The sequence below is a fragment of the Sinohyriopsis cumingii genome, chromosome 18, assembly GCF_028554795.1.
Source record: "Sinohyriopsis cumingii isolate HCF-2022 chromosome 18, ASM2855479v2, whole genome shotgun sequence".
NCBI classification, from domain to species: Eukaryota; Metazoa; Mollusca; class Bivalvia; order Unionida; family Unionidae; genus Sinohyriopsis; species Sinohyriopsis cumingii.
In genome coordinates, this window is record NC_142978.1 from 35,765,759 (window position 1) to 35,783,173 (window position 17,415).

The 17,415-nt window shown below is 33.5% G+C and overlaps 1 protein-coding gene across 4 annotated transcripts in view; it reads right to left on the reverse strand.

Annotated features, from left to right (window-relative positions):
• Nucleotides 1-8,979: 8,979 nt before the first annotated feature.
• LOC149776394 (uncharacterized) overlaps nt 8,980-17,415 on the reverse strand; it is a 54,042-nt gene continuing 45,606 nt past the window's right edge. For all 4 annotated transcript variants that reach the window (XM_089940764.1, XM_089940762.1, XM_089940763.1 and 1 more), the window contains one exon: nt 8,980-13,963. In XM_089940764.1, the coding sequence (XP_089796890.1) occupies nt 12,030-13,934 (1,905 nt within the window). In that variant the 5' untranslated portion in view covers nt 13,935-13,963 and the 3' untranslated portion in view covers nt 8,980-12,029. The remainder of the gene's footprint in view (nt 13,964-17,415) is intronic.

Sequence of the window (17,415 nt, forward strand, 5' to 3'; positions counted from 1 at the left end):
GATGTCTTATTTTCAAGTTTTAAAGCATATCTTATCCATATTAGGTAAAGCATAATAAATATTGTATATTAGTCTACAAACTCAAAATATGTTGAATTATTTCAAAGTCCTCATTAGATAAATTAATATCATTGGAACCATAAAGTTGTTGAGTCGTGAATTTCGTCGCAATTGTCTTCACCTATTTCATCCTGTCTTACATATGGATTATCAACATCTCTTTCAACATATTTTAAATTACAGATAAACAACTTGAGAAAGAAAATCGCTTTTAATAGATTACAAATTACAGTGGCCAAATGTACCCGACAGTGAACAGTCAAAATTATAATTAAAATTAGCATTGCAGATGGACCTTAGAAGAGATACGTGGTACATTAATCTTAACTAACCATGAGTTAGGAAAGTTAGATAAGAAACAAGTTAAGAAACATGAAATTTGTTTAATGCCAGATAAGTAAATTATCAAAGATATTGTGTTGAGGTTTTTCTCTTGAAACACAATATTATGAAGAAATGTATAGCAAATGATGATTTAGATAAATTACTATCATGTGTGATAGATGACTGCAGGACACTAGGTGGTATTAGATACTTTACTAGGTGTTTACAATTTAAAGTAGGATCACCTAGCAACACTATGTGGCAGATTAAGAAGATTAAAACAGTATTTTTTTAGAAGCAACCTCCGGACATGGAACAGAAAACATTCTAACGAATGTTTTGTATAATCTCAACAGCGAAGTTGGTACATTTAAAATCGTAAACCTTATTATTGTCCTGTTTATTTTCATATTGTTTCCGATGGCATGTTCAACAATTTTGTTATATTATCACAAGCTTTCATATACCTCATATCTGACCACTGAAAACTTTTATTTATTTCTGGATCATACAAATCCAAAAGAAGCACAAGGAATAAAATGATCGATAGCGTTGTCATTTTCATCCACCCTTTCAGGTTTAGTAAAGTTTAATCGTCTACGGTAAAAATCAGTTGATGCTTGCAATTCAACGTTCTTAATGTTATATTTTATTTTATACTGCCATCTATTGCCTGCAAAGATGGGATTCTTGCTAACTTAATCAATCGTTTTCATCCTTCTGTTTTCTTTGTTTCATATACTCATCTGTATATATAGTACGGGTTATTTTATTTGATTTCTCTAATTTCTATAGCAATCCTGAAAAGAGTCAACCATTCATTTTCTCCAAAACGTCACGCCAACATGGTTTGTAATAACCATCACCTTTATTGAACACAGGTTCAGCATTTTGTGTTTCACGTTTTGAGTATGTCTTGTCTTTCGTTTTCATCTGTTTTCAATAACTTTTGTTTGCTATTCAAAATTTACTCCAGATACTTTCAAGTTAATAACAAAATAAAATTAAAGTTAACAAGATTAATTAAACTAACGTAATTGAACTTTCGAAACATTTGCAAGAATTTTTAAAAGGCTTAAAACACAACAACAAAAGAAACAAGAACTGAAAATGAAAAAAGAGTTACGTCAATCAAGTGACTATAACTTAGTAGATGCTGAAATCCAAATTGGTAGTAGCTTCTCATACACAAAATTAATGGGAATAGACCTTAAAAACAAAACAAGTAAAAAAAAAATACATAAATTATGCTCAGAAACAGACCTCAGAAGAATTTAGTTTATAAACAAATAGTCAAAAAATGTTTTTATTTTAACTATTATCAAAGGTCTGTCTCATTTATAAATCAAATACAGTGGAATAACGAAGAAAATGAAATTATTCCTTACAAAAGTGCAGTATATATTTATATGAAAATGGATTAAAAAAAGCAATAAAATATATAAAGTTATTTATGATTTTATAAATGATATTTTTGTTATATGTTATGAAGAATAAAGTAGATATTTATGTAGACAACCAACACTTCCTCTTATATCTTTACAATTCTGAATTAAATAAGGACTAAATGAATTTAAAACAAGATGAACATCTGATAAATTTGTAAGAAAAAAAATCAAGCAATATCCTAAAGAAAAGAAAATTTATGAAAATGATTTAGAATTAAGATAACTGTTCTCAACCAAAATACTTTTTAGAATGAAGAGCTGGAGATCAGAAATTATAACCATTTATTCTTTTCAAAATATACATTAGGTACGAAACTCGGAATTTTCAGTGTAGATACAACATGAAATTAATGACGTAAAACCAATATGATCCTCAGTGTTGAATTTGCAAAATGAATCAAGAAATTTCAAAGCATAATCATGTATCTTATGCTCAGCAGTAAATCAATGGATGGATTTACTACTTTTGAAATGATCGTGGAACAAAGAAAAGACGTAGAAACAGGAGTTCCAGGTGTTTCTGGTACCTCTCGTTTGACTTATAAAACTTAACAGTTAACTATTTTACTAAGAAGGCTTAAGCAGCATGGTAAGAACACATCCAGTGTAAATTATATCCCAAGCCTTGTATTGTATTGTATTGTATTGTATTGCATTGTATTGTAATGTATTGATTTGACCTATTTTAGTATACGTAAAAATTATTTCTAAAACTAAAGGCGTAATTAACATGTACAGTTTCTTACTAATACTCTAAGTCATCTATAATTCTGATCGTCATAAAACCAACTGATCAAAAATGTGGCTTTAAGAGTAGCAAAAAGCTCAATCAAATCCAACAATAGTATACACTTATCCTGCTAACTTTAGAAAATGCACCAGATGTTAGTCTCATAGTCCAAAGTTGATCAAAATCACTTCGGAATTATTGGTTGCAAGATCACCTTCTAAATCCGCACGTGTCTCGCTAATGTTTAAAACAGTGATAACAGAAACATACATTCCAAGTTGGAGCAGGATATAAACAGTAAACTGACTCCCAGAGCAGTAACAAGGTCAGAGAGACACGTGCAAGATCGTCTCATTACACTTTGTGAACCTTCATCGTTGTCAGATCCATCCAAGATCTTGATGATATACATTTATATTATCACATCCATCTTGATGATATACGCTTGTATTTTAAGTCTGGTCAAAACTGGATAGGAAATATAACTCCCAGAGGGGTAACAATGTCAATCAATTAGGTGCATAATGAATACAAAATCGTAGTCAGTAGCGTCCCTTTAATTCAATAGGTGGAACTGGGTCACAAGTGTTGCTTCCAGTGTCAGCAGCATCATCAGCATCAATCCCGTAACCCAAGAGGATGTTTGGTCACCATAGATGACTTCACAAGAAATTCTCTCTATCTATCTCTGTTCTCTACTGCCCTTTGGGAATCTCCAAAACCTAGGCCTGACGACTCTTTAATGTTGTCTTCCCACCTCTTTTTCTGTCTGCCTCTTCTTCTGCACACTCTTACTGTGCCTTGCAAAGTTGTTTTTGTCAGTCCAGATGACCTTGAGATATGACCGTACTACTTCAGTTTGCAGTTTTTTTTCCCCCAGTGTTTAAAAGGTCTTCATCGACTCCGATGGCTTGTTGGATCCTGTTGCGGACCTCTTTGTTGGTTACGTGATCAATATAGGAGATGCCCAAGATATTGAGGTATGACCTCTTTTCAAAGGTTTGAAACCTGCTTTGTAGATCTGATGTGAACGTTCGTGTTTCACAAGCATACGGAAAAATGGGCATGATAATAAAGCGCATCATCTTTATTTTGAAACCAAGTGCAATGTTGTTGTCCTTCCATATTGGTCTCAACCTTGTTATTCCTGCTTTAACCTGGGCAATCTAGCAAAGTAGTTCTGGTTTGGTGCCCTCATCTGTGATAATTGATCACAAGCACTTAAAGCTTGTGACTGTTTCCAGCTTCTGTCCACTGATCTTTATTTCTGCACTGATGTCATTGGTGTCGTTTTTTGCCAGTTTTTTTTTATGCGCTAATCTCTATATCGTATGCCTGTAGAGGTGGTGTCAAGGAGCTCATCCAAATCAGCCAGTTAATTTCCATCTCCTGCTACGCCATCGATTTCATCTGCGAAACGAAGGTTGGTGATTGTTCTTCCTCCAATGCTGACAGTACCATCGTGGTCTTCCAAGGCATCCTCCATGATTCTTTCCAGGTAAAATGTCGAAGAGTGTATGTGATAGTGTACATCCCTCTCTGACTCCAACTGTTGTTTGGAGCCAATCTCAGCTGCCATTGATGAGGACAGCACTGATGGTTTTGTCATAGAGGTGCTCAACAACCCGCACCAGGTCTGAGCCGCTGTTGTACTTCCTCATAGTTGCTCATAATGCCTCATGCCATATCCTATCAAAGACATTCTTGAAATCTACAAAAATATGATGAAGAGTTTGATGATGTTGAAGATATATCTTGCAAAGGAGTCAGAGTTTAAAAATGTGTTCTGAGGTGCTTCTTCCTGCTCGGAGGCCTGCCTGCTCTTCGGGAATAAGTTTCTCTGCTTGAGGCTTTAGTTTGTTGAGAAGTATTTTTAGCAAAATTTTATTTGAGTGGATGATCAAACTGATGGTTCTGTGGTTTGGCATAGCAGTAGGTTTTCTTTCCTGGGGAGCACGACGATCAAAGATCGAGTCCATGTGGTGGGCCACTCTCCTGTCTGCCTATTTTGTTAGAGACTGTTATTAGAACTGTGACTATATTTTCTCCTCCTGCTTGAAGGAGATATGCTGGTATGTTGTCAACACCAATTGACTTTTCTTTGTTTAGCGACATTACTGCAGTCTCTACTTCCTTGCAAAGAACGCTTTTGTCATCAATTTATTCTGCCTGTTAGATTCTGTCCACTGCTTGAGGATCTCTTGATCTTCTGTGAGGAAATTCCCTGATTTGATTTGGATGGTGGTACTTTTCCCTCATTTTATGGTTGTGAGATCCTTACCATTTGATATGCCTTCGTGCTGCTGTTTCTGCTCAGATCGTCTTCAATTTCACATCACTGTCTCTCTACCCAGCACGTCTTTGCCTTTCTCCTGCTTTTCGTAATCATGTTGTTTATTTCTGTAATTTTAGCTCCCTCATGAACTGTTTTTCCCTTTTACAGATCTCTTGTTTTGTCACATAGTTTAAGGGCATCTGTTGTGATCCAAGCATTTTTGGTATTGTTTTAAAGGTAAATTTTTATTCTTTAAAATACAACCTTTATAATGTGATTGTCTATGTGTATTTTTGCAACAGTGCACGGTGAGTAATGAGGTATTAATCGAGGTACGAGGTATTAATGGTGATCTGGAAATGAAATCTGTCACCCAATGCACAATGCTTAGTTTTAAAAAATGCCAGATTTGGTAGCAGTGTAAAGTTAAGTACTAAGAAGCAAATGTAGAAACTGCAACCACAAAAAGTGATCAAAGTCCTGTATGTACTGTATCCATAAATGTTTTAATTGGTATCTCAAGTTTATTATTATTGACTTTATATTGACATTTGTGCATACTGAGTTTTTAAAATAGAATATTGAAATTAAGAAACTACAAAATTTTAATTCAAAACTATTTAAATGAATTGAAAAAAGTAATCAAAATTTTTAATTTATGTTTAAAAAAATGCAGATGTATAGAGTATGTGAGGTTGATATTCACCATTATCAGCATGTCGTACTCCTACACCTCACAGAAGTTGAAATGGTGGAAATTTGTGAAATTTTGTCATAGAAAATATCGTTCAAATAAAAAAACATGAAAACAGCTTTGTGCCGTATGCTATTTACATGTATTATGGGTCCAAGCAGTTAATTTATATGGCATTGCTTATGTTGAGGTGATTATACAAGTAACACACATCTCTCTATATGGCTTTCAGTAATTGTTTATAAATATAATTATACAACACTCAATGAAAGGATGGAGATGACAACTTTATAGTAAAGCCTACTCAGGATGCCTGCTAAGACACTTTAAACTGTCAGAGAATGACAAATATCAAAAGAAATATAGGTCAAAGGGATAAAGTATACTTTTCCCAAGTCTATTTACTTTGACTGTAAGAATACAGCAAAATGAAGTAAGTCTAACACAAAATTCATTCTGTTTTATGGTTTAATTTAGTTAGAACAAAGTGTGACCTAATAAAATGATATCCCATTTTAATGGACCATATTTTACTTTATGCATTATTAATTACTAATAATAATTAACGGACACTCTAAACATTACACCAGATGTATCTATATTATATCCCTGGTTGCATCACCACCACCCTTGTTGGCCCTGACTATGCATTAAAAGTATTCCAGAAATATATTTCCATCATGAATTTGCTTATGTTTGGTAATAATTTATAATTTAGTACTTCGACTTAGTGTGGCATTGTAACATCAAACTCAGATGAACCATTGAACTTGATAACTGTTAGCCGACACTTAAAAATACAATAGAAATGTTCCAACAGATCTTTTAAATTATGTTTGCAGAGTTGATCTTAATAATACACAAGTACATGTCCATGTATGCAAATGTCCATCCTTGTTTACCAGTGTTTGGAATCAGAATTTCCCCATTTAGTAGATATAGGATCCATTGGTACCTATTGTTGATCTGTGAGGCACATAATTGGTTTGTATTCACTTGACATATCCAAAAATGTTATTTCCATCAGGAATTAGCTTACTTATGGTAAATATCTATAAGCTTTAATTTAGTATATTTTCATTTAACTTCCTATATAAAGTTTAGTACATTGTCATTTAACTCTCCTATTACTGTCACATACTGTAACTTCCCTGCATACTGTTATGTACTGACTATGGCACAGATGATCAAACCTCACCATTGTCTGAAACTTTATGATAGCTAGTGTACCTTATTTATTTATTTAGTGTGTAAATGGCTGAAAATAATCTGACATACTTCTAAAAACCTCATATTCTTGTGATGAATATTCCCTTTAAAAATTGCCCATTGCTTCACATTTCTGAGTTTTACTATGTCAGATTTAATGGGTTTTTTTTCACGTGCTTGTGTCCATGTTATTTTGAAATCTCCATAACTACCGTATATACTCAAGTATAAGCCAAATAATTCAGGAAAAAATAAAGCCTTGGAAGTGGGGGATTGGGGGTTGGCTGATCTGCAGGCCAATGTCTAAACTTTAGTTTTCAGGTCTTTTTGATGACTACTGTAATGGGTGTCAATCTTAGGACACAAAAAAAATCATTTTTTCCATATCACGAGATATAGGCATGTAAAAAGAAATAACTTTCGGTGACCCAACAATTATTAAACTGTTATAAAGTACTATGATTGATTTTGTTATTAATTTGCATGTGCATATTTTCTGATTTCTCCAACACGAAATTAAATAAAGGTAAATACAGACTTCATAAATTGCAGGCCAGTTGAGTTTACCCGGGAGACTAGGCTGAACTGTAATGTACAGTACTTGCACAGTGCAAAGCGTGCATAGCGTCACTTAAATCCTTATTTATTCACAAACATATTAGATGAAGATTTTGCTTTACTGTTTCAACTAAATTGCATTCTTCTAGATAACATTTCAGCTAGTCCTTAATAGCTGCTTCATTTACGCTGAATCATGTGCTCGAGTTACTCATTTTCAATGTTATAAGCGATCCTACAAATTGAGGTAATATTTGTAAAAAGGAAGGCATGTTTAATTGTACAAGGCACATAACCAACATAATTTACATGTTCACAATGAGTATTTTCTTTTCTTTCCAAATATAAGTTTGCCTAAATAAATGTATTTAGAGCTTACCTCATGTATCTTGAGATATCTTGGAGTTGTGTGTCGGCTTCTACGCAGGTAATACACTTTTAGTGTTTATACCTGTTCAGTTCGGGGGTCAGCTTATATGCGAATGGGCTTATATGCAATTATATACGGTAGCAACATTGTAATTTCATTTACTTACATCTTACAGATCTATAAGTTTAAGTGAAACACGTTATATCTTTTAAAGTCTAGCTTAATATCTGGAAACAAGTTGGAAGAGTTGGATTTGTTTGAAAGCTCTCCATTAGTCAAGTGGTGATACCATGGTCACATTAAGATATGTCAAACATACATGCCATAAGTTAACTAGGTTTAGTTCATACTACTTGTTAATTAAGTCTTTACTACATTTAAAAATTCCTATAATCAAGGAAGATAAATCAAATTGGGTATTGGTGTCTCATGAGCACTTGGCCATAAACTTGCATACTGTGCAACACCAACACTACAAACTTCCTGAAAGCTGTTACACACCTTGTTGTCTATGAAATTCAACAAGACTTCATGTGTGGCATGCAAATATATAAGTTTGACTGAAATAGGCATTATATAATCTGGTCTGATAGGCATTACGTTGCAATTATTACTTCTCGAGCACTCATCAATGCAGTTCTGGTCTATTTTTAGAGCATTTTTTCCCCTCTCTCATTTTGGTGGTGATAAAAGACATGGATTTATGCATTCTTAGTATTAATTTAAAGGTTATTATTTATTCTTTAGAATTTGAGCATTATGTTACAGTTGTTCGTGTGTATTTTGGCAACAATGCACAGAGGGTAAAGAGGCATTAATGGTAATCTGAAAGTGAGATCTGTTACCCACTGCATGGTGCTTTATTACAGTCTGGCCTCTCAACAATATCCAAGAACTTCACTGTGACTTCATCTTCTTTGAAGTTCTTATAGATCAACTTACGATTTACTAGGATTTGGAAACACTGAAAAGTTAAGTACAAATAAATAAATGTAAAATCTATACAGGAAAAATATTTGTGATCCCAGTGCAGGTGACAGAATGGAACAAAACAGTCAAACATTATGTCTGCATACTTCCTGCTTAATTAAAAAATTATGTGTTTTATGTTAAGATTGCATGTTGCACTGAAATGTCACAATATATTTCATATAAAATTAACACTCAAATATGGTGTCAATTGCTATAATAAAAAAAAAAACATCTGGAGAATGAAGTTATCTGGAGATTATATGCAGTTTTTTTGATAAATAAAATTTGTAGAGAATAATCCTTTATAACATACTAGCAGAATATAATGAAAACTGACTCTCTAAGTAAATATTTTTATTTTCGGATATACATTGTAAAGCTTTATTCAGTAAGTTATAATAATATAATAATAATGGCAACAAACACTTAAAGTAAAGGACATGCATAATATGTCTATATTAATAAATAACATGCATGAAGATAACATTAAGAGAAATTTTTATATATAAATATTTATCTTTTTGCTCCATTTCTAATGAATCACTGACACCCAAATCTCTTTCCTATTCTTCATTTCGCTTTCCTTTCATATCAAAAGCTTGACATCTGTTAGTATTTTATGCAATTAAATCTTTCTATTTAAACATTGGTACAGAAATAAATGCAAAGATTACTGGATTAAAAGTGTTATGGAAATATTGCATTTTTAAAACATATGTTAATTTTTGTTTCTGATTTCTCTATGTATGTGTACACAATTCCATAGACGTCATGGAGGGGGACTTGCCCCCATCCCCTCCCCCCGAATTTGCATGTGCTGTAAAATTGCTGTAGACTATATACGAAAATTAATAAGCCCATCAAGTTCTGCCCCCCCCCCCAATAATATTGTAACTCCTGGAACATGATTCGGTCTCATTTTTGTTATTGTTATTCATGGCTGTAAATTGTAGTGATTATCTTTAGCTGAAATTGTGTATGTGCATAGGCAGTGTTTCCCTTTACCCTCATTTGCTTTCCAGAGACCCCTAAATTTTTTATTTGTAAGTGCTGTTTAAATTTTCATGTTATTTGTTAAATTTTACCTAATTTGTTGATTTCCACACTTTTCTGTCAATAAGTTTCAGACCACAAAGTCATAACAATAAACAGACTGTAGACCTACGGTAAATTACTTATATATCAATATTTCAAATGAATGCAGACACAAATGTGGAAGATATTTCGCTTTCAAACCCTCAGACAATGACCATCAGGCAAGACAAGCATAAAGACAACTTCTAGCAAATCATAAAAGGCACACAGAGGTCTCCGAGGCCATGCATACAGCAAACTATATATAGTGAATTGTTCCCTAGCTGTGCTATTGTACAAAGATTTTCTGAAATTGGAATTTAAAGACGAGTTCCTTGGAGGAACTGGCTCAAGAAAAGAATGTTGTGGAGTTCCAAATAAGGCCATTTGTCCTTTTAATTGCTAAGTGCTTAATCCATCTGTGATATTCTTCAAATTAACTGCCATGGTGAACATTAATAGATGTCAAATTGGCATGATTTTCATTTAGATCCTGGTTGACATCATTAGAAGTCTTTCGATGAAAAGCCATGTCAAGACAGCCAACACGGTAGCCATATTGGTTTGGCCCTGTTTTTATTAAGGACCAACTAGGTATCTTAGTCGAAAATAAACATTTGGGGGACGAAGAGATAACAATATTTTGAAGATGGTCATCATGGTGTCCAATTCAATTCATTTTCATTTTGAACCAACTGGACACTGTGTGACAATGACTTTCCAATTAACAGAAGCAGTAATAACATTTTCAAGATGGCTACCATGGTGGCCAAACCAGATGTCAGACTGGTACCATTTTAATAAAAGACCAACAAGACATCACAATAAGTCATTTGGTGAAAACCCTATCTTGATATGACTTTTCATTTTGAGGGAGTAATAATAAGATTTTCCCAATGTTTGCCATACTAGATATCAATTAAGCACCACTTCCATATAGAATCAACTAAACATCATAAGAAGTCAATTGGTGAAAGCACAATGTCAATACTATCAGCCTTCTGGGAGGTTACATTGGCATCAGTTTCATTCACGACCAACTATGACCACTCATTCTAGAGAAGTAGTGATAATAAGATTTTGAAGATGGCCACTGCACTGGATTTCTGAGTGGTGCCATTTCATTTAGGATCAACTAGATATTAAAAACTTCTTAGTAAAATCTCCATGTTTATATGACCATCTATTCTAGAGAAGTGGCAATATGAGTTTCAACATGGTCATTTTGCATTGAAGACCAACCAGACATTACACGTCTTCTGATGAAAACCCCATATCAATAGGATTTTTCATTCAGAAGGACTAGAGTTTACAAGATTTTGAATGTCCAAGTAGCATCTTTTCAGTTAGGACCAATCTGACATAAAAAGTCTTTTAGTGAAAACACCATGTAAATTTGACTATCCATCCAAGGCAGGTAGTGCATCAGATCAGCACCCTTGTCTTTTAAGGCCAGCTAAATGTTATAAGTCTTCTGGTGAATACCCTGTGTCAATATGACTTTCTGTTTAGGAGGTGTAGCATTATCAAATTTTTCAAGATGTCTGCCATGGTGGTCATATTGGAAATCAAGTTGGCACTATTTTCAGTTAGGACCAACAAAACATTATAAGAAGCCTTTTAGTGAAAACCTTATGCTGATATGTCCATCCACTGAGGAAAAATAGTGATAACAATATTCTGAAGATGGCAGCAGTGACAGCCATACTGGATGTTCAAGCCACACCCGTTTTATTAAGTACCAATTAGATCATGGGATGCATGTGTGTATAATGTTTCATGTCAATCCTTCAAGCAGCTCTGGAGGACTAGCAATAACAAACTTTTGTGCTACCAGTTGGGCAACGGACAGCAGATCATCCCACTTACTTCATCTGGGATAAGAAAAGAAAAGCTAAAAAATGATGGAGTCAAAAGTACCATCAAAATTTGATGTGTACAAGCAAATCATTAAAAACGTAATAGGCAATTCAGCTCTCTACTGGCTTCTAGTTATATATAATAGTTGCACAGATTACAAATATACATAGATGGACAGACTGCTGGATAAAAAAGGTGGTTCTTGATGCAGAATACTAAATATTACACTGTGATTGGCCTGGACAGGAAACAAGATGATGAGAACTTAAATTTATCCTCCATATCTCATAGAACTACATGTCTTTGACAAGTAAACTGAATAATAATTGAATAATGCCTTACAAAACATGTGTATTCATAATAAAGACCTTTTTACTCAGTTTATAAATATTTAATGACAGTGTTAATTGAAGAATCTTAATTACTGCATTACTATGGTCAAATACAATCAATTTCTATTTGGGTAAGAAATGATTGAAACTGCGAGTCTTTCCATCTGAAATTTTTTTTTTAATACCTCTCCAGGCTTTTTCCAATAAGGTTGGGGAAAAAATGTATGGTTCTGACTTCCATCTTAAAGAGTCTGGATCCATTTCTCTTGAAGACAAATGACCTAGAGTTATATCTGATTCTGTATTGTTGGGACCTAGTGTGCATCCATTCCGGTTCTGAAGTTCTCTTTTGCCATCTTTAAGACTTGTCTCTAGCATAGAGACAGAACTGCCATCATGTTTCATGTCATTAGTCTCTGCCATTAAAGGTGTTGTCTCCCTTTCATCATTATCCTCCCTATGTACATTAACATCCTCTTTGTCAGATTTTGAAACATCATTTAAGTTTGTTCTCTCATTCATTACATCCATGCATACTTTGACAGATTCACTGATCCTCTCCAATTGTGCAGTGGATTCCTCTTTCTGATCTTCATTAACCACTCTTGCATTATTCTTATCCATCGCTGTACATGTTGATGCTGAACCATCTTTTAAAAATAGAATTACCGGATCTGAATGTGACCTTGTATACAAGTTTCTGGATTGTAAATCCTTTTCTGATATGTCTGTCTCAGATTCTGACCTCTTTGAAATATGTCTTGACCAGGAATTTATGTTTTCTGTCATGTTTGAATGCTGAGATCTTTCTGAGTCCACAGGCAGATATTCATCACCATCATTGTCATCTTCAAGGTATTTTGAATGAATTGCCCAAGAAAAATCATCACTTGAAAGGTTTTTTCTTAAAACCTTTGGAGTAAGTAGACATGCAATTCTGCACTGACCACTCTTTGAATAAAATAAATGTTTATTTTCAGTCGCATACAACTCTCCAGAGCCAGTTAAATGAGTAGAACATTTGTTTTTAGAGTCGACTGTTACAGCTACAATGCAGAATCCACTGCTGGATGTTGGTGCACTTTCCTGTTGACTGCTTGACAATTGTGGATCACATTCTCTGACAGATCGCTTTTGCAATGCCTTAGACACTTTTCTTCTTGCAAGGTAAAGCTTCACAATTCCTATTGCAATAAAAATGACAATAATGAAACCAACAATAGAAACTGACAAAATACGTGTAATATTTTGGTGAACAGAAAAAACTGGTGTAAGTGGATATGTTACTTCCTTAATGCAACCAATCTCTCTACGGCGAGAAACATCAATGTGTACATCTTTATAACATGTTTCCTCCTGGTTGCTTAGAAGTTTGTACAGTACTTTGCTATTGTAAACATTGTAAACAAATCCTTTATGTGCCGCAGGATAATTATTACATATCCAACTGTCTGAATCAATTACAAATTTATATACACTGTTGCTTAATTTGCTGACATCTTGATTACCCAGCGGATATTTACGAAAAATGGTGGATGTTTCATTTATTGACTCAAGAAGTTCCACATTATCATCACTTTCAACACTTACAAAAATGCCATCCAGGCATAAAATTCTGCTTGATGTTGTTTTCTTGAAGCCAGGGTGACATGTATAGTTCAAATGTGACTCATGTGAGACAACACCGTTTCCTATAACATGGCCATTTCTCAGTTCTTTTGTATTAAAATTACATGAGCACATACATACAAATGGCTTCTCCTTAAACTGCCACCCCTCTTCTGAAGAGTACCGAATCAGTTTTTGAATCTGGGAATTATATACCGTTGAATCAGAACTGCAGTTTATTTCACCAAGAAAATGTGTATAATATCTCACACCATAACAAAAATCTAAATCGACTCTAACATCAGGTGAAGGTTCCCGAGATTGTCTGATCATGAGAACTGTTGATATATATGTATGCATTTGGATAATAATGTAAATGATGAGCAGTCTGGATCCTGATGATATAGAATGGCCAGACATTTCCAGTAAACTCCTGCAATTTCACTGATCTGCAAAAAGAAATAGATGAATAAAGGTTCATTCAATAATCCATTAGCAATGGAGGTTAAATGGCACAGAAAGCATGGGACAGGTTAATTTCTGCTCCTTTGCATCATTTAAATCAAAATCAAATTTATAAACATTTGTGTTCATTTAAAATTGTCACAACTCAAAAGATTTTATAAAGTGTTATCTCATCTGCGTTTTTTTAAGGTGATGGCCGCCCTGCCTTCTCTGGGATGCACCCTGCCTTCTTTGTTTTTTTAAATTATCTTGTCGTAAGTCTCAATAGGTTTCATACAGTCCATATACAGCAGTAAGATTTATTGTGTGCAGTTTGTCCATTGCTTGTTATAACCCATATTTTTTGTTGCTTGCACTGTAAATTTTATCTTCAATGCCTCAGAGATGTGCATAAAAATGCCTTTGATTGAGAGGTTGACCTTACAAGAAACCATTTCATGCTTAAAATGCAATGTCAGACAACCAGCACCAGGCTTGGACCAGTGGTCTGGGGATGACCCCTTAGAAGAGACCATACCATTCTTAAAATGCCAAGACAGGCAACCAACACCATGTTTGGACCATTGGTCTGGGGATGACCCCTTAGAATAGACCATACCATTCTTAAAATGCCAAAACTGGCAACCAGCACCCTGCTTGGACCATTGGTCTGGGGATGACACAGTTATAATATCAGTATGATATCATTTAAATAAGATGCCTTTCATGCCAATGACAAATTGCTGTGAAAGTTTAATAACAGCTGACTATTCTAATGAGTTACTGTTCTTGTCCCAATTTCATTTACAAGAAGCTACTCTCGAAGGCATTCACACTCAGCTGGTAATACAGAAGTAGTTCATTAAGTCATAAGAAATGAAAAATATAACTGACAGTACATTAAGAAAGTAGAGTTTTAAAATATTTAATTGATATGCTGCACATATCCTATGATTGGCATATTTCAAAATTATTAATAATTTATTATTATTAATAAGGTTTTACAAAGGATTTGATAACTTTATATAGATAGGGGTAGATTAATAATAACAAGGGTTTTACCAAGGATTTGATAACTTAATATAGACAGGGGTAGCTTAATAATAACATATGGTTTCTTTAAAGGATTTGAAAAACTTAATATAGATAGGGGGAGATTAATAATAACATAAGGGTTCTACAAAAGATTTGATAACTTAATATAGACAGAGGCAGCTTAATAATAACAAGGGTTTTACAAAGGATTTGATAACTTAATATAGACAAGGGTAGCTTAAAAATAACATATGGCTTCTTTAAAGGATTTGATAACTTAATATAGATAGGGGTAGCTTAATAATAACATATGGTTTCTTTAAAGGATTTGATAACTTAATATAGATAGGGGTAGATTAATAATAACATAAGGGTTCTACAAAAGATTTGATAACTTAATATAGACAGGGGTAGATTAATAATAACATGGTTTCTTTAAAGGATTTGAAAAACTTAATATAGACAGGGGTAGATTAATAATAACATAAGGTTTTACAAAGGATTTGATAACTTAATATAAACAGGGGTAGATTAATAATAACATAAGGTTTTACAAAGGATTTGATAACTTAATACAGACAGTGGTAGATTAATAAAATAACATAAGGTTTTACAAAGGATTTGATAACTTAATATAGATAGGGGTAGATTAATAATAACATAAGGGTTTTACAAAGGATTTGATAACTTTATATAGATAGGGGTAGATTAATAATAACATAAGGGTTCCACAAAAGATTTGATAACTTAATATAGACGGGTAGCTTAATAATAACATAAGGGTTCAACAAAAGATTTGATAACTTAATATAGAAAGGGGTAGCTTAATAATAACATAAGGGTTCTACAAAAGATTTGATAACTTAATATAGATAGGGGTCGCTTAATAATAACGGTTTTACAAAGGATTTGATAACTTAATATAGACAGGGGTAGCTTAATAATAAAATAAAGGTTCTACAAAGGATTTGATAAATTAATATAGATAGGGGCAGCTTAATATTAACATATGGTTTCTTTAAAGGATTTGAAAAGCTTAATATAGATAGGGGTAGATTAATAATAACATAAGTGTTTTACAAAGGATCTCCAAGCCTGGTTGAAATACCCTTGTTGGTAAATAAATGAGTCTGAGATGAAGAAAACAAACATCAAGAGAGAGTGACAATGTTCCACAATTAGTGGAGTTTATATTTAATTATCTTACAGCTACTTTATACTAATAGATCGAAATTTTCATTAGTGTCAATTTTTGAACTGTACTAACAAACTATTTCAACTAATTGGCACAAATATTATTTAAAGTAGTGCATCCAATGCCAATCTAAATGTATAAAAAGAAAACAGACTGCTATGTACTGAAACCATCTCTGTTATTCTTAAGAAACCCTAAAGTTGGTGCCAAATAGCTTCTATGTCTCATTTAGCATGTTCATAAAATCCCTGTATGCACTGTAAAACACTCATGAATTTGCCCTTGTACCTGATATCATGTGTAGAAAATCAGTGAACCAGTTAGTTAATCTGTGATATATAAAAAACAGCAGTACTGTACTTTTATTTTAGCTGCATCATTAAAAATATATAACCAAAAACTGGACTGGATCAACATCCGTTTATACTTGTTCATATTATTATGCTCACAAGGCAGTACAGCTAAAACCTGGAGTCAAGATGTTAAAATCAATGGCAGGGTACTGACTGTCGGTTTCTTAACGAAAATGCAAATAAATTACAAAGTCTGGTCAAATTCTCTTGTAAATGTACAAGCCACTATGCTAATAAACTTGATGAAGTACAAAGATTCAGTCAATCAGGTCTGGTCTCAAAACTCCTTCACAAACATGCAATGTTAGTGTATAGTGTATAGTGCAATGCTAGTGTATAGTGTATAGTGCAATGTTAGTGTATAATGTATAGTGCAATGTTAGTACATGTATATAGTGTATAGTGCAATGTTAGTGTATAGTGCAATGTTAGTGTAAAATGTATAGTGCAATGTTAGTGTATAGATCTGCACCAGTTTCATCCAGAACAAATTAAATATTGCAAAGGTTTAGTGAAAACTCCAAGTCAATGCTATTATTCATGCAACGGGAGCAGTGGTAAGTTTTTCAAGATGCCCACTACAGGTGCAATGTTAATAGTGTATAGTGCAATGTTAGAGGTCAGATGAGCACCTGATTTTCATTCAGAACCAGCTACATAATGTACTACTACTATACATGTAATAATGTTTTAGAGCAAACCCCATGGCTATTAGCAATTATCGCTAAATGTCTAAACTGTATTCAGGTGTGTTCCAGAATGATCTGCATGTAGCAAAATTGCACATTTTGATAAACAAAGTGACATCAGACCTACATATCATCCACCACTATCAACAGAGATTTGGGAGGTTGATTTATTGGACTAGCTTGGT